The sequence below is a fragment of the Bos mutus genome, chromosome 9 (assembly GCF_027580195.1).
Source record: "Bos mutus isolate GX-2022 chromosome 9, NWIPB_WYAK_1.1, whole genome shotgun sequence".
Taxonomy (NCBI): Eukaryota; Metazoa; Chordata; class Mammalia; order Artiodactyla; family Bovidae; genus Bos; species Bos mutus.
In genome coordinates, this window is record NC_091625.1 from 86,777,828 (window position 1) to 86,805,202 (window position 27,375).

The window sequence follows — 27,375 nt, forward strand, 5'->3', positions numbered from 1 at the left end:
CTCAGTTATCTTTTTGAAAATGATACTAATTAATGTTTTTCACATGTTTACCATGTGCTGGTCAGTGTTCACAATACTCTTCATGTATTCTCTTATTAATTCCTCATGTCATTTATGGGGTATGTACCCGCTTCCTCCTCACTTTACAGCTGAGGAACCTGATTGATAGAATAACTTGTCAAGGTTATATAGTTGTAAGTAAGAAATTTAGATGTAAACCCAGATAGTCTGACTTCAGAGTCTTTATTGTGTTAATTTCATTCTACAGTTAATATTTGTGTTTAGGGTCTTTTAATATTTTTACTTATTTTTATATTTCCCACATGTGGCAGTAGAATCAGGTATAGAAATTCCTATAAAATTTTTTATGTATCTGTAATATTTAAAGTCACACTTTCAATGGAATTTAAATAAAAAATGGTTGCACTAATAACTACCATTTAATATTGGTAGCTAAGTCCCATTTCAGGATTCTGGGTATAAAAATTAGAAACTGAAGGAAGAAAGATACCATTTTTCTTAGTATTGTAAATTTTTAAAATTCTAGTTTTATAATTACTGAAGTATCATTATTCATTTAGGGTTATGGCTGAGAAAGTTATTGTCAAATAATCTATAATAGACTGAGTATTTAACAATCAAATTAGAGACTTAAACTGTGTATTTGTCCTGATTTCTCATTACTAAATATAACTTTGGATAAAGAAATATTTTATTGACACCTTAGAAAAACTAAGACCAATGAATTATTGAATTATTCTCACTTCCAGGTTGGACCTAGTGGGAAAGTCATAGGAATTGACCACATTAAAGAGCTAGTAGATGACTCAATAAATAATGTCAGAAAGGATGATCCAATGCTTTTGTCTTCAGGGAGGGTGCAACTGGTTGGTAAGTATCAGAAAACTTTGAAAATTTCCTCTCTGGAGAATTTTTATTTTCATAAAAATCCCATGCAAGTGACATAATATTCAGAGCTAATTATTGCTGCTGCTTTTTTTTTTAACAATCACTTTTAAGTACTAAGCAAGAAAATAAATTACTCTAAAATGTTACACTGGTTCTACCTTGACCAGGGGTGACATGACTATTAACCATTTCAGAAAATGTCATGTTGAGTTCTTTCTTCATTACTTTTTAAAGAAGTAACATCAAAGTAATCAGTGTTGAATATAGAAAATGTAAATGGTACACAGAGGTATGTAAGATAAAGAAAGCCTCTCTTTTTCCTCATGTTTTTCAGACATATAAATATGTGTATGAATAAATTGTACACACACACACACACACACAGTTTTTTTGGAGAAGGCAATGGCACCCCACTCCAGTACTCTTGCCTGAAGAATCCCATGGACGGAGGAGCCTGGTAGGCTGCAGTCCATGGGGTGGCTAGGAGTTGAACACGACTGAGTAGCTTCACTTTCACTTTTCACTTTCATGCACTGGAGAAGGAAATGGCAACCCACTCCAGTGTTCTTGCCTGGAGAATCCCAGGGACGGGGGAGCCTGGTGGGCTGCCGTCTCGGGTCGCACAGAGTCGGACACAACTGAAGCGACTTAGCAGTAGCAGCACACAGTTTTTAGATTGACTTATACTCTACATGTTGTTCTTTTGTTTGCTTTTTTCCATTCAGTGGTATTTGTGGACACACTTCCATGTGAGTATGTTTTATATTGAGAGAAATAACAGACCTCAAAATATGCAGAAAATATAAATGTGAAGCTTAACAAGCACCTGTTTAATCACCACACTGATCAAGAAATGGGACATTATCAGCACCTTGAAAGTCCTCTGCTTTCTGTTCCCTCACCATAACTACTTTCCTTTTCCCTAGTGGTAACTAGTAACATTACTTTTAGGCATTTACTACCTAATTGCAGTTCCATAGATGATGTTCAATATCTTGAATGTTAGCTAAATGGAATCATACAGTACATATTCTATGATGAATGACTTTTCATTCATTGTTAGGTTTGTAAGATTCATCCTTCTTTTTGCATGATAGTTAATTTTTATTGCTGTATAGCAGTCAATTGTAGCAACATTACCAAAATTTTTTTTATTAATGCTACTGTAGATGGATATTTTGGGTTGTTTCTGATTTAGAGATATTCACAGTGCTGCATATTCACAATGTACGTAAGTCCAGATGCTGATATACACTCATACAAACACTTATTTCTGTAGGTGTATTATTACAGGTTCATAGAGTGACCATAGATATTGCAAAAGCTGTTTTTTGAAGTGACTGAACCAACTTACATTCCCATCAATAGTATATCAAGGTTCCTATTGCTTCACATCACAATCCCAATACTTGGGATTACTAAATTTTTCTCTTACCCACTTAGTGTATGGTAGTATCTCTGTGGTTTTAATTTTGTATTTTAATATTAATCAGTGAAGTTGAACACTTTTTCATATGTTTGGCCATTTGGATTTCCTCTTTTGTGAAATTTCTATTCAGATATTGAGTTATATTTTTCTTTGATTTGTAGGACTTTTATACACTAACCTTTTGTCTATTTATACATACTGTAAATCTCTTCTCCCACTCTGATATGTCTTTTTACTCTCATACTGTTCTTTTTGATAATTAGAAATTCTTAATTTTAATATAGTCAGACTTACCCATTTCTTGTAGTGTTTTTTATATCCTTTTTAAGGTACTCTGAAATCATGAAGATACATCCTTGAATTCTTTCTCAGACATACTGCCATTTTAACTTTTTACATTTAGACCTTTGATCTTTTTGACGTTCATTTTTGTGTATTCATGAGGTGTGGGGGTCCAAGTATCTATTTTTTCTTTGAATTATCCATTGTCCCAGCATCACTTAGTTAAGTGATTTTAAAAAGATCTGTCCTTTCTCCGTTTTAAACCTCCTGTAATTCTTCACACTGGGTAATTCTGTCAGAACAGGTGTTTAAAGCACTTTTCTCTTTCAGTGGGGGATGGACGAATGGGATATGCCGCAGAAGCCCCTTATGATGCTATTCACGTAGGAGCTGCAGCCCCAGTTGTGCCCCAGGCAGTGAGTTGGTTTTTTTTTTCTGTTTGTGTACTTTATTCAACTAAAGCTCTTAAACATTTATAGGAAATGACTTCTATTGATGTTGAAAATACCATCTATGTTACATTGTGTCCTTTTTTTTTTTTGGCTGATAATTATGCTCAATTTGTAACTTGAATTTTAATTTTAATTAGCTGTGTATTTTAATTAGTTAGTAGGCAGTTTTTTTCATATACAAACAGTTGTATAAATGACATGAAGATGACTAAGCCGTGGCTCGTGACTGTCTTATTTCAAGCAGTATTTGATTCAACTAAGAACGAGTACACCAGTAAAATTGGGAAAATCCCTTTGGAGTTCATGACCTGGTAATCACGTGGTGTGTTATGTGCAAGACTATGTTAGGTTCATGGGTAATACCAGGAAGTATTTGTCATACATCTTATCCTCACTGACCTTACTAGAAGAGATCTATTGCACATGTATCAGGGAAATGAATGATTTGATAGCATATCATCAGCATATGATAGATATTGAAGGGAAAAGAAAATACGCCTTGTAGGAGGAGTTCAGAGGAAGGGGAGTATGTTGTATAGAATAGTGAAGGAGATTTCATACAGCAATAAAATTTGAACTGAATCTTAAAGAATAGTAGGAAGAAAGAAATCTTAATTATCATAGTTGCAATGAGAAGATAGGATATTCTAGTAGTATATATTACATAGTCAAGGAAATATTTAAGTACAAAATTGAGTTTTCATTTCAGTAAGACTCTGATAAACTTATGTCAGCCCAAATAATCCTTGGCTTAGATTGCTATTACATGTGATTTTTACATAGTTCTTAACTAGATGACAAAGGGCTAAAATTGACTCTCTTTTGCCCAGTCTCATTAACTCCCCAACCTGGAAGTAGTTTTGTGTGTGTTTACACAGTTATAAGGAGCTGAAAGTTTGGAGATTTGTTCTGATTACTGACTTGTTACTCATTGGCTGAATGACTTTAGGAAAATGAACTGTTCTCTCTGGCCCTGTTATGTATTTTTAAAAAAAGACCAAACTAGTAGTTTTTAACAGAAGTATTAACATGATGTAGAAAGTTGTACAAGTCATAAGTAAATAATGAATTTTCATATATGAACACATGATCAGTAGGTTTTTTTTAACTTCTTAAAACTTTCTTCTTTTTTGAAAATATTGGCAACCTAGGAGGAACAATTAAAATCTAAAATAGAAATGTGTTTAAATGAAAGATTCTTGGGGATAGGACTCATCTTCCTTACTAAGATCCTAAGATGATCTTGATGGGCACTTCTGGCTTTAGCTTGGTATGAATTTGAACATTTGTAGTAGCAGGTGGAGTATTATTTGGAGGGTGGCTCTTTACATCTGATTAAATTTGAAGATAGACATGCTGGAGGGGCTTTCCAGTTTTAAGAGAATAGAGTCAAAATGTTTATGCCTCCTTTGGATACCACTTCATAACAGCTAGAAAAACAAGAAACAGAAACAAGAAATATGAAACTCTATATTCAGTTATCTAGGAGATTATATTTAACAGTCCTGAACGCTACAGTGTATGAAGACAGAAAAGCAGATAGAGTAATAACTGACCTGGAAGGGTGGAGGAAGCTGAACCAAAGAGACTGCAGAGGGGAGTATCAGTGCAGAGGCTGCTTATTTTGCAGAACTAAGCAAAAGCTTAGAAAGTGGAGGCATCAGGATCTTGGAAACCAGAGATGACGTTGTGGCCTGAAAAAAGGAGCTGCTGCTTGAAATTCTTTATGAGGAACAATTAGCCTGAAGCCCTAAGAAAATTTCCAGGAACTGAAAGACATGATTCTGTAGTTTAAAAACATCTATTGAGTACCTAGTATAATGAATTTAAAAAAGAGGTGGGGGACCCACAATGTCACCATGAAATTTCAGAATATTATAAAGAGAATATTCGAAAAGTTTCCAGAAAAACAAAATGGATCGTTCATTCAGGGTCAGTAATCAGACAGGCATCAATCTGTAGATAAGCAGCATTAGAATGAACAAGTCAGAGGCAAAGCATCACAATTCTGAACTGAAAATGATTTCCAGTTTCCAATCTTGAATCCTGTATTGCACATACCACTAAATACATAGAAGAAAGATAATTTTAGACTTGCAAATCTCAATCTCTTTAAAAAGTATTCCACATACTGTTTCACAGAATACTTCTGGAGGAATTGCTTTAAATGTCATCAAAAAATGAGCGAGTAGAGAGACAGTGGGAGAAACCAGAAAGCAGCAGCCATGGCGTCTAGGAAGGTAGGACACCTCGTTCAGGAGAGAGATGGTCAGAGTTGCCCGTATTGTTACAAAGGGAAGTCCCGGTGTGACAGCTATGCAGCAGGCCTGGAGAGTAACCAGTCCAGATTTAGAGCAGAGGAGGAAAAGAACCAGAAGGGAGCCTACAAAAAAAAAGAGAGAGAGAGAGAAAGGAAGGTGCTTATAAATAGATTTGACTGTATAAAAATTTCATTAAGAAGCTGTTGGAAGAAACACAAAGAAAATTAAGTGAGTGAAAAAAAAAGAAAAAGCTTCAGTTTTTAACTGCAGAGAAAACAACTATTCTACAAGAAAGGAAACAGTAACTGAGTACCTCTTGGCTCAGCTGCAAATTATATTTACACAGTCATAACAGAAAATGGTTTTCATAAAAAATGATGATCTTGTTTGGATTAGGGGAAAGAAGCAGAATGCAGCTGGCCCTCTGTATCCAAGGGTTCCACATTCAAGGATTCAACCAATCACAGATTGAGAATATTCAGAAGAAAATTTCCAGAAAGTTCCAAAAAGCACAGAACTTAAATTTTTCATTGCAGTTTGAAGTTGTACCTGGCAACTGTTTAGATGGTATTTGCCTTGTTTTAAATATAATAAGTCTAGAGATAATTTAAAGTATATGGGATATATAGGTTATATGCAAATACTACACCATTGTCTATAAGGAACTTGAATGTCTGTGGATTTTGGTATCAGAGATAAAGTCCTGGGACCAGTCCCCCTTGGATACTGAGGGACAACTGTTTATGTATGAGAGCTTAGTCCTCATCTGGCATATAATTTGAAGTAGAAAAGGAAATGTTATTCAGCATGGTGACTATAGTTAATACTATGTTAATTATTGACTATATTAACTATAGTTAATAATACTATATTATATAATTAAAAGTTGCTAAGAGTAAACCTTAAAAGTTTTCATCACAAGAAAAAAATTGTAATTATGTGTGATAATAGATGTTAATTAAGTTTATTGTAGTAATCATTTTACATTATATACATATATCAGATCATTATGTTGTACACCTAAAACCAACACAGTGTTTATATGTCAATTATATTTCAGTTAAAAAAAAATAAATGGCATGCTTTAGAAGTAAGCACTATAAAAAAAGACAGCTAAAAGGTTTTAAAATTAATGGATTAAAGGAGCAAGATTGAGGGAGAGGAAAGAAGTCTATTTTTTCGTTGAAAATCTTAACATTTAGAGGAATTGGAAAAAATAAGGTAGACTTGCTGACAACCAAAATTTTAATTAAGGACTCCCTTCTCTGGGAAGGTTTTTTCCTTACTGTTTTTGATTGATGGTCATCTTTCAGGCTGCATTCACGTTGTAACATGTGACTTAAAAATTTTCTAACCAGAGGGGCTGTAACTGAGCAATTTTGGTTCTTCTTTGATAGGGACGTCCTCTTTCTAATGCTGCAGGGACTCCAGCCCTACCTTCCTTTATCATGTCATGCTTCCTGTGATCCTAAATTCAGTCGTAAAACCAGAGTTCCCTTATCTCTGGTTCAGTGATGCCTTAAATTCTTAGATAGGATAGGGATTCCTTGCTGATTTTCTACACGTCCCCTCTTCCCCTCCAAACTACAAAGATTGAAAACAGGCATACAAGAATTGAAATTTTCTGCTTTGCCTTTGGTCTTCTCAAGAGGATAGTCCACATTATGTGGTTCAACTCAAACATTTTGAGCTTTGCAGTTATACTAGGTACTATGTTTGAGGCTAAGGGCACAAAGATGAATGCGACACAGTCCCCGTCACCAGAGAATTTGTACTGTAGTAGAGGAGGTCAGTAGTAAATGAGTGTGTGAGTAATTAAGTACCAAGTTTAACAGTGGAAGAGTAGACGTACTAAATAAGGTACATTTCTGCTTTCTGCCCATGGACGCTGAAAGTTGTGTATAGTGATGTAAAATGACTATTAATATAAAATCTATAACCTGGTGTGTGTGTCCTTTTCTGTTTCTTTTAGCTAATAGACCAGTTAAAGCCTGGTGGAAGATTGATATTGCCAGTTGGTCCTGCAGGTGGAAACCAGATGTTGGAGCAGTATGACAAGCTGCAAGATGGCAGTGTCAAAATGAAACCTCTGATGGGAGTGATATACGTGCCTTTAACAGATAAAGAAAAGCAGTGGTCCAGGTGGAAGTGATTTTCTCTTCTGCTCTTTCTTCTTCCACACATGCAAGGTGAAAGGGTGTGGATTTTAAGAGATCAGACTGCAAGAGCCGCTTTTTTGGTTGTCACCTTTATGCTACTCCATTTTAACATCAGAAATTCACTACATTAAAAATGTAGAAAAGTTTTGCATGGTCTGTCCTTCTTTTGATTTAATTCATCTTTGGGAAAGGGGGTGAGACTTGGTTGGCACAAAGGTGTTTTTCTTTTTCAAGAGGCTGTCAGTCACGCTTTGTAAAGTTACTTTATTATCAGCCACTCTGTTTCTATACTGACAACTAATTTTTATATCTGCTATATGGTCATGGAAATGAAGGCTTTCATCTGAAGAGAAGGGATCATTTCCTGCCCTAGTTCATCTTCTATTATAGCATTGTTGTGAAGAGAAAGAAGGGAAAAGATACTCTTGTCCCAGTTTTCGAAGGTGTCAATGCCAGAGAGGACACTGTCGCTCTGAACTTGACTTCTCTCTTTCAATCAGGTTCATAGATGCCTGACAACCTGTGCCTATTTTATATCCTGCTGTTATTTCAGAACCACAGTAAGGAAGAAGCTTACCATTTTATACAACAGACTGGCCAGTTGTTGAGCTCCTCTAAGTTCCTGGGGAGGGAAGAGGGTTCTGTGAGTGAGTGCCCAGGTCTCACACACCCACCCAAAGGGCCAACAGCATGTGGCATATCTTCAGCACAGCATGGCTCATGTAACGCCCACTTTTGTTTCTGTGTCTCAGCATCATTGGATATTCCCTTTGAAGCCAAGCTTTCTCTGTTTTTTCTCTTCCTTCTTCCCTGCCCACTCTCTCCAGGGGGAGGGAGTGAAATCCATAAGTAAGACATTAGCTAAGACTACTTGAAATTAACTGCCAAAATAAGAAAGGTCTTACTGTTTCCTTGTTTTAGAATCTGTTTTTACTTGACAAGAGGTACTTATTTTAAGATGATTTCTTAATAAGTAAAATGGCGATTATAGATTTAATGTTGTCGTTGTTTAGTCGCTCAGTAGTGTCTGACTCTTTGTGACCCCATGAACTGCAACACACCAGGCTTCACAGACCTCTCAATTTTGTTTTCTGGGAAGAGGAAAGATACCTTTTTAATGAATGTTTAACAGCAAAAGTGGTAATGAATCTGTTTTTGTTCAAAACTGAGTTTTACTTTTGATTAATTCTGACTGGCCATTTCTGTTGATCCTTATTAGGAAGTGCATTTTAATTCTTCACCTAATGTAGTTATTAATAAAGTTAAGGACTTCCCTTGTGGCTCAGCTGGTAAAGAATCCACCTGCAATGCAGGAAACCTGGGTTCGATCCCTGGAGAAGGGAAAGGCTACCCACTCCAGTATTCTGGCATGGAGAATTACATGTATAGTCAGTCCATGGGGTCTTAAACAGTTGGACACGACTGAGTGACTTTCACTTCACCATGTAGTTATAGCTGTTTTCTTTGAATTCTAACCTGGAGCACAGCCAGGTTAAAGTTTTTTAAAAGCTAGCAGTCTTGTCAATTAGAATCAGATATAGTTACAAACTTCCTTCACTTTGCTTCTAGTATGGTTATATAATTACAAAATATTACGATTGCTGCTCTGTAAATAGGGCAAACATATCACTGAAATTACTGAAATATGGTATCAGGTAAGAGTGCTTTTTGTTTTTATAACCAGATATATATAAAACGAGTTTTGTTTTTATAAACAGAAGTAGATTTAGCTTGAAGGTAATGAAACTTAAGTTTCTGGGCCCTCACTTGCTTTGGGCCATTCATGGCCTTATACCATATTTTATATACATAGTCTTGTTTTTAGTTGACTTTTTTTTTTTCCCTTCATAAAGCAGCTCCCCCCCACCCACTTACCCAATTATATAAGCTTCAGGCTTCCACTTACCTGTATTTTACCCCTGATAAGACTAAACTATTTGTATTCAATTTAGAATAATTTTTAAATCTATGGACAATTGTTCAGTCATTTACCAAATATTTAAAAATATATATATATATTGGTTTTCCTTTTGGCCTTCAACTTTTTAAAATGCTGAGCAATTTTACATATATGCACATAGAAAACTTTTCTCCAGTTGTACTAAGAGGATTTTCTAATTTTTTCTTTTGCAAATTTACTATGTTTTCAAACACATTTTCCTACATCCAAAGATATAGTTCTAATTACATAGATAATCAGTTACTTAGTTGTAAATCATGAAGTTTAAAGAATATAAAACAGAATCTAGAAATGAAATTGGAAAAAAAAAACTGATGTTAAAAAAATTTGTGCTGAAATTATTAGAAAATAGAATGTTTTGAAAGAGTAAAGCATCAATGGTTAACTTAACATCTTAAGGGACCATTCATCTGCTATTCATTTTTGTGTTCATAAATTGTTAGTCAAGGTCCGAGTGTGCTTAGCTAGGATTTTGAAGTGATTTTAATGAAGGGACTATTCAAAGAAATATGGGAAAAGTTACAGGAACTATAAAGGATGCGACATAGCCAGGGACCAGGGATTCCCAAGGTGATAGTAGGAAGCTGTTACCACTCTAGACCTAAAGGTGAGGAAACAGTTTTACTGGAACCCACTGACAGCAGGGATAGGGTGGGGAGCGGGGGGTCTCTGACAGGAGCTGTAGCTAGAGAGCGAAGCAGCTGCTCCCACATGTAGGAATCGCCTCAGTTCTCTCCCACTGCCCTCTTCTCTCTACCAGGGCATCACAGCAGACCGACTTAACTTTAAGTCAGAGAGGAAGAGGTTCTCGGCCAGATGTAGTCTGAAGTCAGCTTTCACCACCTCCTTCCTTTCCCTTTCCTCCCATAGAGCAGATATCTCTGCTGCTTTTTAAATTTAGGTATGGAAGAGATTTGAGAGGGCGTCTAAGTGTTTATATGTCTTGTTTCTACTGCCATCAGGCTAATCTATACTTAAACTGTCCTTGACAGGGGAAAAAAATGCATCTGTTTTAAATTGCCTTTGAAAAAGCAACTTCTAATACTTTTCTTTGGCAATTCTGTTAAATTTGTTAAATATCTTCAGTGTGATGACCTTCTAATACATCATTAATTCAACAAGTGTGTGTGTGCCCACTACGTGGGCATTGCTGCAGGGCCAGGAATACACAGCTGTGAATTTGAAACTGACCATTCTAGTGGAACTTACGTCAGGTAGAGGATCCAAAAAATCAAAAAACAAGACAAACAGGCAGTTAGAGTGCAGTGTGTTGAATCTGGCTTGAGGGTGGTAGGGAGCAATTGTTCAAGCCAGGCAGTGAAGGGATCAGAATTCCATTTCAGAAAGATAATTTTGGTTGTAGGGTAGAGAGTAGATTGGAAAGGGATAAAGCTATAGCCAGAAATAGAAGATACCTATAGCAAATCAGGGGTGCAGTGACGGTGGGCTAAATTAAAGCAGTGGTGGTAAGGATAGAATGTGATTAAAAAGTCACTTATATTTTCTCATCTCACATGGGAATTATGTAAAAAGCTTCCTAAGTCAGTTTCTTGTCAGGCTAGATGATTTTTTTTCCTTCAGGATTAAAGACTCATCCCAGTGCTTTCTTACAACTATTCCCTTGTTTCTCACCTGCTTTTCATCCTTCTCTAATTGAGGCATCCAGAGCTAGGGAGAGTGCTCTTTGATAGTGAGATCCAATCATTGCTGGAAAGGTGTGCTAGAAACTAGATGGGGGAAAAAAAAGGACTTAGTGGGCATGCTGAATTCTCATGTCAGATAAACCCGGAAACTTGAATGTAGACTTTTGTCCCCTTATACTTGGAAAAATATTCCTTGCAATTCTGATGGATTAATAAAAGGAGAGAGAATGCCAGATAGATAGGCTGTAGACCTAGAATCTGTGGTATTATGCTCAAGACTATAGATAGGTAATAGTTGCATTAGTTGGTTGCAACTAACTAAATACAAATATTTATTTATATTTTATACATACATGTTTATTTTATATACCTAGAAATGAACGTTTTGTTAATCTTCTGGTAAGTTTTATTTTTGTTTTTAATAGCCACAAGGGTCGATGGAATAAGTCCATCTCTGTTTTGTGAAACAGAGGAATGTTTCAGGGTTCTTGTTCCATAAGTACTTTGTCTACTGATGTCTTCTTAAAGTGCCATGTACGCATGAAAAGGATGTTATGAGCTGACTGGGCATTTCTAGGATTGAGGGTATAGGTCCTAGTGTATCCAACTGATCCTGTGTTCCGAATTGTTCTATACTGTCCCTTTTTAATTTCTTTACCTGTGTTACACAGCATTATGATAAGCTTTACATTCTTAAAGGCAAGAATATATCGTTACTTTTGGAATTCTTTTTATGTTTTTCATAATGCTTTGCACAAAGTTAATTGTACAAAGCTTGTATTACCTCAGAAAGCCCGTGAATTAGAAAACATTCATAGATTTTGATTGTTATTTCCTGACAGTATGTATTTTCAGTTGTTCTTGATAAAGAATATAAAATACTAAATATTAGTGTCTTAGAGTTATTAGCCTAATAATTATGTGTATAATTATTTATTTTACAATAAAGTAATATGTTATATATAGTTATTAATCCAATTAATATTAAACTAAATAATCTAAACAATCTAAATAAGCTAATGTTAATCTAAATAATACGAAATCAAGTGGGCCTTAGGAAGCATCACTAAGAACAAAACTAGTGAAGGTAATGGAATTCCAGTTGAGCTATTTCAAATCCTAAAAGATGATTCTGTGAAAGTGCTGCACTCAGTATGCCAGCAAATTTGGAAAACTCAGCAGTGGCCACAGGACTGGAAAAGGTCAGTTTTCATTCCAATTTCAAAGAAAGACAATGCCAAAGAATGTTCAAACTACCGCACAATTGGACTCATTTCACATGCTAGCAAAATAATGCTCAAAATTCTCCAAGCCAGGCTTCAGCAGTTTGTGAACCGTCATTTTCCAGATGTTCAAGCTGGATTTAGAAAAGGCAGAAGAACCAGAAATCAAATTGCCAGTATCCGTTGGATCATCAAAAAAGCAAGAGAGTTCCAGAAAAACTTCTATTTCTGCTTTATTGACTACACCAAATCCTTTGACTGTGGATCACAACAAACTGAAAAATTCTTCAAGAGAAGGGAATACCAGACCACCTGACCTGCCTCCTGAGAAATCTGTATGCAGGTCAGGAAGCAACAGTTAGAACCAGACAAGGAACAGCAGACTGGTTCCAAATTGGGAAAGGAGTATGTCAAGGCTATATATTGTCACCCTGCTTACTAAACTTATATGTAGAGTACATCATGCGAAATGCTGGGCTGGATGAAGCACAAGCTGGAATCAAGATTTCCAGGAGAAATATCAATAACCTCAAATATGCAGATGACACCACCCTTTATGGCAGAAAGTGAAGAAGCACTAAAGAGCTTCTTGATGAAAGAGGAGAGTGAAAAAGCTGACTTAAAACTCAATATTCAGAAAACTAAGATCATGGCATCTGGTCCCATCACTTCATGGCAAATAGATGGGAAAACAATGAAACAGTGACAGACTTTATTTTTGGGAGGCCCCAAAATCACTGTAGATGTTGACTGCAGCCATGAAATTAAAAGACACTTGCTCCTTGCAAGAAAAGCAATGACCAACCTAGATAGCATATTAAAAAGCAGAGACATTACTTTGCCAACAAAGGTCCATCTAGTCAAAGTTATGGTTTTTCCAGTAGTCACGTATAGATATGAGAGTTGGACCATAAAGAAAGCTGAGCACTGAAGAATTGATGGTTTTGAACTGTGGTGTTGGAAAAGACTCTTGAAGGAGATCCAACCAGTCCATCCTAAAGGAAATCAGTCATGAATATTCATTGGAAGGACTGATGCTGAAGCTGAAGCTCCGATACTTTGACCACCTGATGCAAAGAACTGACTCATTGGAAAAGACCCTGATGCTGGGAAAGACTGAAGGTGGGAGGAGAAGGGGACGACAAGGATGAGATGGTTGGATGACATCATTGACTCGATGGATATGAGTTTGAGCAAGCTCCAGGAGTTGGTGATGGACAGAGAAGCCTGACATGCTGCAGTCCATGGGGTCACAAAGGGTCAGACACGAGTGAGCAACTGAACTGAATCTAATTAATATTAGCACATATATAGGGCTGCCATCTATGGGGTCACACAGAGTTGGACACGACTGAAGTGACTTACCAGCAGCAGCAGCAGCAGTTTTAAAAAGCCTTTGTAGAAATTTAATACATACTATTTTTTATTTTAAATGATCTATACATGTAAGTCAGATTAAAAATATGGTTATGTAGAATTTTAAATATTAGGAAAAATTAAGAAGGTTAATAGATTTTGAAGTCTTAGGATGTGACAGGGTTATACATGCCATGGCAGCAAATTTTTGGTTTTCCTTAACAAATGTTATAATTCAGATCTGTAAACTTAATTTCTTTTCCTTTTTTTGTGTGTGTGGGTGGGGGCGGGGGGGATACTGTTAATATCCTTGCCTTCTATTTGTTTTCCACAGTAATATTCCTATCAAAGTAATGTACATGCATTTAAAAATAGGAAAAAAACAAACAGAAAAGAATAAAAGTCATCCATAATCCCAGAATCTAGAGATAACCTCTTATTAACATTTTAGATTTTTTCTTCTTTTCTATATATCCATAGAAGTATATACATTTCTTTTGTATTCCTGAGATCATAGTTTTATTTTATAATCTCTCTTTATTTAATAAAATATCATCAACATTGTCCTTCATCATTAAATATTTTTTAATGGTATGATTTTTTTTCACCAGTTTTATTGAGATATAATTGACATATAGCACTGTAGTAGTTTTAGGTGTACAACATAGTGATTTGGTATGTTGCAAAATGATTACCACAATAAGTTTAGGTCTTACATTCAAGTCTTTAACCCATTTTGATTTTGGGGGATGTGGTGTTAGGATAGAGGTCCGGTTTCATTCTGTTTTCATGTGGCTGTCCAGTTTTCCCAACACCACTTATTGAAGAGACTGTTCTTTCTACATCATATATTCTTGGCTCCTAATTAATTGACCATATATGCATGAGTTTACTTCTGGGCTTTTTACTCTGTTCCATTGGTCTCTATGTCTGTTTTTATGCTGAGTACCATACTGTTTTGATTACTTTGGCTTTGTAATATAGTTGGACATCAGGAAGTGTGATACCTCCAGTCTTATTGTTCTTTCTAAAGATTGCTTTGGCTATTTGGAGTCTCTTGTGGCCCTGTACACATTTTAGGATTGTTCTATTTATGTGAAGAATGTCATTGAAATTTTGATAGGGATTTTATTGACTCAGTAGATTACTTTGGGTAGTATGGATATTTTAACTATTAACTCTTCCAGTTCATGGGTATGAAATATATTTACATTTATTTGTGTCATCTTCAGTATCTTTCATTAACATTCTGTAGTTTTCAGTGTACAACTCTCACCTCTTTGGTTAAATTTACTTCCAGATATTTTATCCTTTTTGCTATAATTGTAAATGAGATTGTTTTCTTAATTTTTCTTTTGATAGTTTATTATTAGTATATAGAAACAACTAATTTTAGTTATCATCTGCAAAAAGAGACAGTTTTACGTCTTTCTTTCCGATTTTGATGCCTTTTATTTCTTTTTCTTGCCTAATTGCTCTGGCTAGGATTTCCAGTACTATGTTGAATAAAAGTGGCGAGAGTGGGCATCCTTGTCTTGTTCCTGATTTTAGAGGAAAAGCTTTCAGTTTTTCACCATTGAGAATGATGTTAGCTGTGAGCTTGTCATATGTGGCCTTTATTATGTTGAGGTACGTTCCCTCTATACCCAGTTTGTTGAGAGTTTTTAATCCTTTTCCCTTTTCAAAAAAATTTTTAAATGGAGAGGATATTTAGAAATGTACTATATTGTTGGGCAATAAAGATATTTATTGACAAAATCCTTAGTACCTTGCAACTGTAAAATGTGGTAAAGTGATTTTAAAAAATAGTATCTTTAATTCATATTTTTAAAAGCACGAGTAAATTTATGAATAGAGCATTTTGCAAGTAAACTCTTTGAAGATTAAGTATTTTAATGCTTGCATGAATTTCATTAAAAGCTGTTTCATGAGAATTATAGTACTTATATTATTTGGAAGAATATATTAAGAGGAGCCAGAACTGGTAACTTATCATTTGACAGACAATCCAGTGTTGTATGACAAAGACAACTTATGGGAGAAGTCATTTTTAAAATATTTTCTTGCACAATTTATAAAATTCATATTTTATAGAAAATACCATATTGTCCAAAAATCCCTTAATTCACCACATACCTGGGAAATTTTAGCTCTTTATTTATCTTTCCTTCAAATTTATTTAACAGCTTTTTAAAAACTTAAAAAAAAAATTTATTACAGACAAGTTGCAAGAATTGTGCAAAGAGCTCCTGAATCTCTTCATCCAGAGTTAACAATTATTAATTAACACTTTCCACATTCCTTTTCATTCCCTCTTTCTATATATATACACACACACACACACACACAACATTTTTTTCCCCTGGATCATTTGATATTTAATTGCAAACATCCTACTTCTTTACCCCTAAAGTACTTGAGTATTTAACAGTGTTGCTTGTTACTCAGATTATCCTCAAATAAGAAGCTTTTCTGCTAGCTTTACTTTTTTACTTTTAGCAGCTTTATTGAGGTATAGTTTATATACCATACAGTTTGCTTTAGACTGCATTTTTATTCCTGCCTTCCTCTCACTGGCAGTTGCTGGTACAGTGCTGCAGCTGGCTGAGCAAATGGTTTCTCTTAGAGCTGATAAAACTGCCTTATGAAATCAGCTGACAGGTATATTATACCTACAGATGATGCTTTTTCTCACAGAGTTTGGTTTGAGATTGACCCACTCAGTGATTGCTCAACAATGTACTCAACAGATACTCTAAACAAAAGACTAAATTTTTGTCCAGTTTTGTGAATATAAAGACTTATCTGAACTCTAAATACTTAAGTTATTATTGTACAATAAATAGTATTAGCAAGATCCTGGATCTAAAAGTTATCATTTCTCTGAATTTTTGGTCTTGAAGGAAGAAAATTACTTTTGAATTAAAAAAATAAAGAATTAAGGCCCTTCAGTTTTCATTCTTCATTCTGGAGTAGCATGAACGATGTTTGAAATGGCTGATTTCCATTTTTGCTTTGACCTGAATCATTTGCTTAGGTTTTTTTTTTTTTTAATGTAATATATTGCTTGGGGATCGGTATATTTTTACTGATTTATTAGTTCTATCTAAACTGTTAGAAAGCCAAGTTTATCATATGTAACTCCTACTTATATATTCCTCTCTTTCTCCCCCAGGGATGAACTGTAAAAGCAACATCAGCTTGACCAGTATAATAATATTACAGTGGATTGCTCATCTCAGTCTTCAAAGCTTTTGAAAATCAACAGCATCACAGCTTGTTTTGAACTTTCTTACACTATTTTCAGCATGAAAATGTGTGGATTTGTGGGGTTTCTAATTCTTCAGAGAGGCATAGAAGCCAGATTGGAAAGAAGAAGGATGCAGAATATAAATTTGTGTATTATTACTTTAACATGCCCACATTTTCCTTTAAATATTAAAAGAAGGGGTTCTGCAAAATGGAAAACATGGTTTGTGAATTGATTTTGAGGAGTGACTTTTCTTAGGCACTTAATTCTGTTCTGATGTTAATTTATCGGACTGCTTTTGTGCATCAGATAACACCACCATTCACAAGTTAAGATTCTTGGTTTTTGGGTGTATGTTAGATACTACTAAGAAAATAGAGATGAGCTTCCTTTTTAAAGCTTTTGATGTGGTGTCATAGAATAGCATGTTGTAGATACAATCAGCTGCTTTGTTACCTTAAAACTAAGCATTTGTAAATATTAAAACTTAAGGAAATGGCAGGTGATGTCCCCTAAAACACTCGGCTGTTCAGATTGGACATAACTGACATAGTTCTTCCTTTTTCTCTTTAAAAATAATAGGAGACTTGTAGCTTAGTATTGTTTTTTCTGTTTCTAACTTGCTGCTCATAATGTATATGGATTTAACATGCTGTGTAAGCTGTGTCCTAGTTACTGAACAGTTTATGCAGTGCTGCTTTGCCAAATAAAGTTAAAAGTGAAAGAGGCATTGGTGGTGTTTGAATATAGAAGAACCATATGTCCACCAGGTACAGAATGCTAAGGTCACAGAGAAAACATTGTTTCTCTGATGCTCCATTTTGTGAGATCTGAGTAAGTTAAGAGCTTTAATCTAACTGCACATTTGAGGAATGTAACGGTTTCTTGGGGACAAGAACTTCACCTCATTTATTATTTTTCTTTGCCTAACACAGGGCCTCTTATAGATGTACCATATGTGCTGAATGAATGAATGAACTGACCTGATGTCAAGAAAGAGCAGGTTAAGGATAAATTTACCGAAACCCATCTATGACCTACAAATAGATTTATTAATATAACGACTGTAAAATGAGTTTAAGTCAGTAACACGTTGGGATCTTGCTTAAATGTTGTGATCTTCTCTTTTACAGCAGGATCTTAGTTTTTTAAAGGGCTCTAAATCTTAAAGAAATACACGCTCTAGAAGCTATCAGAACTGGCCCTCCCAGCAAAGCCCTTCCCTCTGTTGTGTGCAAGTGTGTATGATTCTGGCAGGCAGAGCCTTAGTGAGGTGCTGAGGCAACTTTCCTCCACCTCTTAAATTAAAGTCTAACATATCACTTCTTTGAAAATAGCTTTTAAAAATTGTACATACGTCTTTGACGAGTGTCTCCTCTTGGGCAGTCAGTGTCTTAGGCACAGGAAACTTGCATTAGTTGATGACCAAACTTGTGAGTTTATTGCTGGCTTCAGTTTGCTGTGGTTAGTGTTGCTTCTGGACTCAGGCCGTGAACTCTTTTGATCCAGGACTTGGCATTTGCAATAGCTTCAAAGGTCAAATATTCTCAAGGACTTTAAATTAATTCTTCAACTTATTCACTCGTCTGTATCCTTCCTAGCCATGATCAACAATTTATGTTAAGTCTCTCTGTTAGGTCTTGGGGATAAAAAAAGGCCCTTACTCTCAAGGGGTGTGTAGTCTGTAGTCCGGTTGAGGGGACAATTTATAAATCTGATAAGACAAACTAATAAGTGGCATCTGATTGGTGAAGACACATGCTATGCCAATCCTTGCTCTTGGACTTCACACTTTTTGAATTAAAAAATGTTTAGGAATTTCCCTGGGAGTCTAGTGGTTAAGACTCCAAGCTTCCACTGCAGGAGCTGGGCTTTGATCCTCGGTCAGGGAACTGAGATCTCAAATGCTGTGTGGCCAAAAAAAAAAAAAAAAACCCAAAAGATTTTTTAAAAATTTTGAATAAGGAGGAATGGATTTTAAGCAAGCACCATTCATTAATGGGTAAAGATTAATGAATTTTAACTATATGAACTTTTAATTTACATATGTTTTGCTCAAAGAAGAGACCAAATAGAGCACCACTAAGAAATCCTGCTTGAAGAGAACTGACTGGCCCTTGGGGCCCAAGGAAGTGTGTGTTTATCTATTATAATAAAGAGGAAAAAACCTGATAATTTCCCTATGCTTAATCCTTCCAGTATCACTGGGGCAGTGGTCATGTTGGTTCCCCACTTCAGGCTCTTTTTTTCTAACTGACCTGTGTTGTCCGGGGTAGGACTCTTCCATGCCCCCTTGCTTTGGTTCCTAGAGTGCTCTCCTGGGCCGTGAAAGCCTGCCTCCTTTCCTCATTCTCTCCTTACCCCATCACCCCCGCTCCCCACCCCCACCCCCATTTCCTGTGCTGCTTTTCTTCCCTTTCCCTTCACTTCCTTCCCTTTTTCATGAGAGGAAGTTCTAGGGCTGCTGGGTCTAAAGAACTCATCCTCACTTGGGTGGAGTATCCAGGCTGGTGATGGTCACAGTGAGGATACTTTAAGTATTAATACAAGAGGCAATGATCCAGGGACCTAGGGCAGCCGAGGACATCTGTATTTGAATTCCCACGCCTTGAACATTACTGTGCCCCTTACAGCCTTGCATCACATTGAGTAATTTCTTTTGCCAGCACTGTTTGTTTAGGTTTGTTGGTGATTATCCTATCAGGATTTTGCCTAGAAATTAGCTTTCGGATCAAAGAGGCTGCAAAATTTCCATGATAACACTACTGTATTAGTTTTCAATCAATAGTAAAAAGGATATTTTCTTGGGGGTGGGGGGGAGACCTGTGCTACCACTGGCCAGTGTCATGAGAGGAGATACACAGCATATCACTAGCCAAAGGAAAATTCAAAATTCAAGCACGGTTCCTATTGAATATGTATCACTTTTGTACCATCATAAAGAAAAAAAAAGGTAAGTCTGAGCAACATATCAAGTTGGAGACCATCTGTACTAGTAAGTATTAAAAGTTGTAAAAAAAAAAAAAAAGAGGCTTAAGAATAAAATACAATTTATTAAAGAATATTGTACACATAGATATGGGACATCTTTTTATCAAGAATTTCAACACCATAGCAATACTAAATTGTGTTTTAATTTCTTCATGTATAAAAGATGTGCTGAAAGATGCATGCCTCAACAGTTTTTATTTTATTGAATATGGCTGTAGGTGACATCCTTCTATATAAAAACAAACTGCACAGCATCACATAAAGAATACAAACATCTTAAGTTCATTCATACAGTCATTTCTCTAAACTCCTTAAGGAGAAATTTAAATCTTTGCTCAACTCTAAAATTCAACAAAATGCTCGAGTTTCTCAGGAAATAAAAAATAACCAATTTGTTTTCTGACCACTAACTGCCCATTTCTTAATATATATCTCTGACCCAAATTAAGTCCTTTGCTAAAGGAACAACCTACATCAGGTTCAGTCTAAACATAGTTTTCTAGAGGGTTTTCAAGTATCTTAAAAGATTTACCACTTAAGGTAAAAAAAAAAAAAAAACTATTATATAAATAGAACACATACATTCGCCTCAGTAATTTCTAGAATGTGTATTGTCCCAGCATTAAGGAATGGTGGAAATAATATGCCTTTAAAATCCTACAGATTAAAAGGCAAAAGATGCTAAGCTAGATGCTGGTTTTCTATAAAGATGAATTTGTGCAAAACTCCCTTATGCTCTGGGAATATATAAGCCTGGCATTAGCTGTTTGCATACTGTAATATTTTAGAGCATTAAATAAATAATGGGAAAACTGCATCACTCCACTGAATGGAAGAATCACCGATTCTTAAGTTGAATATTTATTCATGAATCACTGACTCTTATTTTTGCAAAAGCTGTACCCAGAGATCCATTCAGTGTTGTTTTTCCATTTGAATGTGGTTTTTTCCTTCCCTCAACACTAATGTTGAAAACCAGTTTCTATATAAGTGAGCTGCTATGTTCTGGACCATTGAGCAGCATTGAGTAGATCCAAGAAAGAACTAAACATCCTTGTTCATTTTTCCCTCAGCTAAGTGTTAAGTTTTTGACCTGCCAGGTTCTCTGCTTCTGCTTTGATTTCCTATCTCACTTGATGACCATGTTAGAGCTACTTGTAATCGGAAGTCTGAGTTACTCTCCATTGGGAGAATGAAGCAGCCACGTGACATGATGTCAGTCAGCGATTGGAAACAACTGCTATTTACCTTCCCGGAGGCCTCATTGACCTGATCATTAGGCTTATAGCTTAGATATTCCTGCCACAGGTAATATCTCATTGAAGGTGTGTGCTCAATTGAGATCCATCCCCAGAAACAGGTTTTGAAGAGGAGAAGGGAAAGGAGAGCACTGGAAGCTGAGAGGAAGGGGAAGGCCACGGGACAAGGGATGCGGGGTGCTATGAAGTGCCAACGGCTGGCTTCTGTGAAGCAAAGTGTTAACACCGCCAGTGTCAGGCGCCTCTAGAGACACAGAATTTTCTGCCTTGGCTAACTACAAATTCCTATTTTTAGGGATAGCTTACATAAATCAGAATTAGATTTGTAAAAGTCTTTAATCATGTGGACTCCTCTAAATTTCAAAATATGTTACATACTTCCCAAGGAAAATCAATAAATAAAAGCAAAGGTTGAGTATTTGCAGAATCTTCCAGGGTTTTCAGTAGTTTTCTTAGCTTAGTTAAAAACAAGAGGTAATAAATATCAGAACTCAAACTATGTATAAATTATAAGTGAAACATGTCCTTGCCCTCAGCTGTTTAGATTCCACTTATTATAGATACATCCCATTTATGAGGTAGTCAGATTCCTCAGATGTAATGGGACGAGCTTTTTTAAGTTTCTGTTTCACCAGTCGTAGTCGACAGGCAACCATGAGAAGCAGCAAAGCAGTGATAGCCAAACCCAGGGCCAGAGGCAGCACTGCACCTGTGCAAGGTCAGAAATGAACAAGGGTGAGTCAATGATTAAGAACAGTAACAGCTACAATCTACTATATGATAAACACTGTGCATGCACTGTTTTATTTAACTTGAACAACTCAGTAGGTACTTGTACTACTACAAGTACTATTAATACTACAAGTAGGTACTTGTACTACCTCTGTTTGGCAGATTAACTGAGGTACAGAAAGATTAAGTAATTGGCCTAAGAGCACACAGCTTGTAAACTGAGGTCTAGGTCTCAAACACAGACTTCCTTAAAGCCAACTTGTGTGGCAAGTTCCTATGAGATGCATATGCCAACAGCGGGTACAAATGTTGTAGTCAGACTCCCCTATATCCAACTTTAATAGACATCCTGTAAACAGACAACCGCAAAGACACTGTAGCCATAGGAAATATTTTCATTGTAGCTTACATTTATGGATTCATACATGATCATTCTCCATTAAAATAAATATGGACGAACTCCTGATTCCTTGCTCTGGTTAGGGCTTAAAGACATTTTTATTTCCTAAAGCCAGAGAACCTACTCTCAGCCTGTAGAACCATTATTAAAAACTTGAGGAAGTGACTTCCCTGGTGGTCTAGTGGCTAGGACTGCGCTCCCTATGCAGGGGTCCAGGTTCAATCCCTGGGCAGGGAACTAAGAAACTAAGAGTTCACGTGCTGCAACTAAACATGCATGCATGCTGCAACTAAGACCAGGTGCAGCCAAATAAATAATTTAAAAAAAGGCAAAAAAATCTCTACTTCTCCTTCATGGGTTTTTTCCCTGTGGGGTTGGTCCTAGACACCTAGACTAGAAGCATCTTTTAGAGCCGTCCAGGAGTCCAGAAGGGACAGAGTGTACCCCAGATCAGTCTGTCTTATCAAGCTCAGCAGGGTCTATTCTTAGTCTGCTTTGCTCTGTAGTCAGGCCAGGCTTGGAGATGGTATTGTGGAAATATTTTTAGCTACAGGGGCCTTGCCAACTGGTGGAACTAGAAGAGCAAAAATCTCCATTGCATAAACTGACTTCATAATATTTTCTTTCATTTATTTATTCACTCATTTTGCATTAATAGCCATGTGCCTGACACTGGTAATCAAAGATAGTAAAGAGTGCTTTATACATGAAGTACTTTAATTCTCACAACCACCATATGAGTTCGTACTGTTTGTATCCCCATTTTACAAATGAGGGAACTAAGTTATTGAGGATTAAGTGACTTGACTAAGTATGGGACGTGGTAAAACAGTACAGTTTCAGAACCACTATTTATACCACTTCTTCAAAAGTTAAATGAGAGCATTTTCTAATGCCATTTTCTAATGATCATTTTCAAATCTGGGTAAGAAAGACATTTAAATGAAAAGATACAATAAAGTATTATAGTTACTATGGTAGAATTATATATGAAGTGCAGATATAAAAAGGAGTGGTCCATGCATCTGATTCCTAGGACGTTTGCTTGCACGATTTAGATGACTGATGGACCTTGTTTAGGGTAGGCGAGGGAGATTATTTTTTGACAGTTTCATATTGAGATGCCTACAGCCATGAAATTAAAAGACGCTTACTCCTTGGAAGGAAAGTTACCACCAACCTAGATAGCATATTGAAAAGCAGAGACATTACTTTGCCAACGAAGGTCTGTCTAGTCAAGGCTATGGTTTTTCCTGTGGTCATGTATGGATGTGAGAGTTGGACTGTGAAGAAGGCTGAGCGCTGAAGAATTGATGCTTTTGAACTGTGGTGTTGGAGAAGACTCTTGAGAGTCCCTTGGACTGCAAGGAGATCCAACCAGTCCATTCTGAAGGAGATCAGCCCTGGGATTTCTTTGGAAGAAATGATGCTAAAGCTGAAACTCCAGTACTTTGGCCACCTCATGCGAAGAGTTGACTCATTGGAAAAGACTCTGATGCTGGGAGGGATTGGGGGCAGGAGGAGAAGGGGACGACAGAGGATGAGATGGCTGGATGGCATCACTGACTCGATGGACGTGAGTCTGGGTGAACTCCGGGAGTTGATGACGGACAGGGAGGCCTGGCGTGCTGCGATTCATGGGGTCACAAAGAGTCGGACACGACTGAGCGACTGAACTGAACTGAACTGAACGCCAATCCAGGTAGAATTTTCTATTTGGTTCTTCGATTAGTTGGGCTTAAATATGTGAAGGGTTGGGACTTCTCTGGTGGTCCAGTGGTTAAGAATCAGCCTGCCAAATGTGGGAGACATGGATTTGATCCCTGACCCGGGAAGATTCCACATGTCATGGAGCAACTAAGCCCATACACCACAACTACTGAGCCCGTGTGCCGCAAACTACTGAAGCCCGCATCTCCTGGAGCCTGTGCTCTGCAACAAGAGAAGCCACTGCAAGGAGAAGCCTTCACACCGCAACTAGAGAGTGGTCCCTGCTCACCACAACTAGAGAAAGATCGAGCACAGCAGCAAAGACCCAGCACAGCCAAAGTAAGATAAATACATAAAATTTTTAAAAATATGTGGAGCCCTTTAGGATTAAGGTGGTGGTTGCAGCTACAAAACTGGGTGAGACTTCCAGAGAGAAAGGGAAGAGAGAAGAGGGCCAGGAACAAGGCTCTAGGAGACATCAACATTTAAGAGGGCAGACAAAGAAGAGAACCAGAAAGCATAGAAAGAGACATGTCAGAGGGATGGCTGGCAACCAACCGAGCGGGGAGTCCTGGAAGCAGAGGGCTGAGGCTATTTCAAGAGGACAGTGGTCAGCAGAATCGAATGCTAAGGAAAGGTCAAGTGAGGCGAGGCCTGGAGAGGCCACTGCGCTTAGCAATTGGGAGTTCATTTACAGGGAGATTGAAGGCTGAGGGATGCTGTTTTGTTTCTTGTATATTTTGAGAGCTGAATGTGTCTAGGGGAATGAACCAGTGGAGATTATAAACATGGGGAGTTAATAAATGATGGAAAAACAAACTTGAGGTGATAAGGAGCTGCATCAAGGTCGGGGGAGGGATACTGACCTTGGAAAGAGGGTCAGTATCCTCTTTCCTTTAGCACTGGAGGAAAGGAAGAGAGGGTGGAAGACTTCCCTGATGGTCCAGTGATTAAGACTCCACACTCCCAATGCAGGGGACATGGCTTTGATCCCTGGTTGGGGGATTAAGATCCCACATACAGCACAGTGGGGCCAAGAAAAAAAAAAAGAGAGAGGGTGGGTACTGACAGGTATTGGGGGCAAGTAACTGAGAAAGTTCACTCCTGATGGTGGTGGTGGTTTAGTCACTAAGTCGTGTCTGACTCTTGCAGCCCCATGGACTGTAGCCCGCCAGGCTCTTCTGTTCATGGGATTCTCCAGGCAAGAATATGGGAGTGGGTTATCATGCCCTCCTCCAGGGAATCTTCTCAACCCTGAGATCGAATTTGAATCTCTTGTGTCTCCTAAGTTGACAGACAGGTTCTTTTCCACTAGCGCCACCTGGGATAGCTTTGATTTTCTGAGCTTAAAATCATTCCCAGGTATAGCTGGCCTCCTCTCCAAGACAAGAGGAGCTGGAGCTGAGTACACACTAATGGCATTTCAAACTCTGGTGTATTTGTGGAATCCTAGGTAAAACTGAAGAAAATTCTCAAGAACGTTCTGGAATTGTCTGGGTTCAGGAGGATGGGATGAGGAGGTTGCATCAGTGACTCTTGATACAAAACAGTGGTTTGAGTGAGGCCAGTATTCCCAAGGGCTTCCCAGGAAGCTCAGTGGCAAAGAATCTGCCTGCCAATGCAGGAGACGCTGGAGGCGTGGGTTCAATCCTTGGGTCAGGAAGATCCCCTGGAAAAGGAAATGGCAACCACTACAGTATTCCTACCTGGAAAATCCCATGGACAGAGGAGGCTAGGAGGCTACAGTCCATGGGGTTGCAAAGAGTTGGACATGACTGAGCATACATGCACAATATTCCCAAAGAGAATTGTAAAAGATAAGAGTCTGTGATAAACCAACCATCTAGAATTTGACTCTTGAGCTGGTGCATACATTCCAGTTTCCTAATGGTGACCCTGAGGAAAGAAGTTCTGAAAAGGCTCAGTTTGGCCCTGAAGGTGTCAGTTTCCCTGCATCTTCCAGTACTAGGCACAAAGATGGATAGGTTACAAAGGAACTGGATGAAAAAGAGACTTTGGTCAACCCTAGGAATCTAAAACCATTTCTTACAAACTGGATTCTGACACCCAGCCCCAGTTCTGCTTGTTCAGGGAAGGAAATTGATTACAGGCTGCCTTTCTAAATGCATATGACTTGTTTGAAGATGAACACCAGCGTTCAGGCTTCAGGAGAAGAGAGCTATGATTGAAGACCCCAGTCCCAAGAATGGGACTCAGAGGGAGCTATGGCAATCATAAAACAGCATATAATCTAAGGGGATTTTCTGTTTGCCAAAGTCAGATACGGCTTCCCAAGTGCTCCGTAGTAAAGAATCTGCCTGCCAATGCAGGAGAGGAGGATTCAGTCCCTGGGTCAGGCAGATCCCCTGGATAGGAAATTGCAACCCACCTCCAGCATTCTTGCCTGGGAAATCCCATGAACAGAGGAGACTGGCGGACTACAGTCCATGAGGTCACAAAAGAGTTGGATACAATTTAGCAACTAAACAACAACAAAAAGTCAGGCATAGGGTTGCTCTACTGTCAGATCTGATTCCCGGCTAATGAATCAGGAATGATTTATTAATCAATTTGATGACAAAGAAGATGACGCCTCACATAAAGTATTTGCTAGGATACTGAAAGTTATTTTCAACTTTTAAATACTCAGTTGGCATACTTTAATGCTTTTAGTTCAGGTAATTTAAAATTTCCCACCTTCTTCTAAGGGCTTCCCAGGAGGCACTATTGGTAAAGAACCAGCCTGCCAGTTCAGGAGACATAAGAGATGCAGGCTTGATCCCTGGGTCTGGAAGATTCCCTGGAGAAGGGAATGGCTACCCACTCCAGTATTCTTGCCTGGAGAATCCCATGGACAGAGGAGCCTGGCAGGATACAGTCTATGGGGTCTCAAAGAATTGAACACGACTAATGAGAAACACTGGGCTGGAGGAAGCACAAGCTGGAATCAAGATTCCTGGGAGAAATATCAATAACCTCAGATATGCAGATGATACCACCCTTATGGCAGAAAGTGAAGGGGAACTAAAAAGCCTCTTGATGAAAGTGAAAGAGGAGAGTGAAAAAGTTGGCTTAAAGCTCAACATTCAGAAAACGAAGATGATGGCATCTGGTCCCATCACTTCATGGGAAATAGATGGGGAAACAGTGGAAACAGTGTCAGACTTTATTTTTGGGGGCTCCAAAATCACTGCAGATGGTGACTGCAGCCATGAAATTAAAAGACGCTTACTCCTTGGAAGAAAAGTTATGACCAACCCAGATAGCATATTGAAAAGCAGAGACATTAATTTGCCAACAAAGGTCCGTCTATTCAAGGCTATGGTTTTTCCAGTGGTCACGTATGGATATGAGAGTTG

At 37.5% G+C, this 27,375-nt stretch overlaps 2 protein-coding genes across 5 annotated transcripts in view; one reads left to right on the forward strand and one right to left on the reverse strand.

Moving 5' to 3' along the window:
- PCMT1 (protein-L-isoaspartate (D-aspartate) O-methyltransferase) overlaps positions 1-17,654 on the forward strand; it is a 43,131-nt gene extending 25,477 nt beyond the window's left edge. Inside the window, exons 5-9 of one of the 4 annotated variants that reach the window (XM_014482294.2) lie at positions 771-891; positions 2,951-3,036; positions 7,306-7,475; positions 15,160-15,303; positions 16,850-17,654. In XM_014482294.2, coding sequence (XP_014337780.1) covers positions 771-891; positions 2,951-3,036; positions 7,306-7,475; positions 15,160-15,303; positions 16,850-16,862 — 534 coding nt within the window. In that variant the 3' untranslated portion in view covers positions 16,863-17,654. Of the gene's footprint in view, positions 1-770; positions 892-2,950; positions 3,037-7,305; positions 7,523-15,159; positions 15,304-16,849 lie in introns of those variants that run through there. The other 3 variants (XM_070376854.1, XM_005908048.3, XM_005908047.3) reach the window with 3 other exon arrangements.
- A 2,303-nt stretch (positions 17,655-19,957) lies between these two features.
- Positions 19,958-27,375, reverse strand: part of LRP11 (LDL receptor related protein 11) — a 56,408-nt gene continuing 48,990 nt past the window's right edge. Inside the window, exon 7 of the mRNA XM_005908046.2 lies at positions 19,958-21,883. Within this exon, the coding sequence (XP_005908108.2) occupies positions 21,729-21,883 (155 nt within the window). The 3' untranslated portion in view covers positions 19,958-21,728. The remainder of the gene's footprint in view (positions 21,884-27,375) is intronic.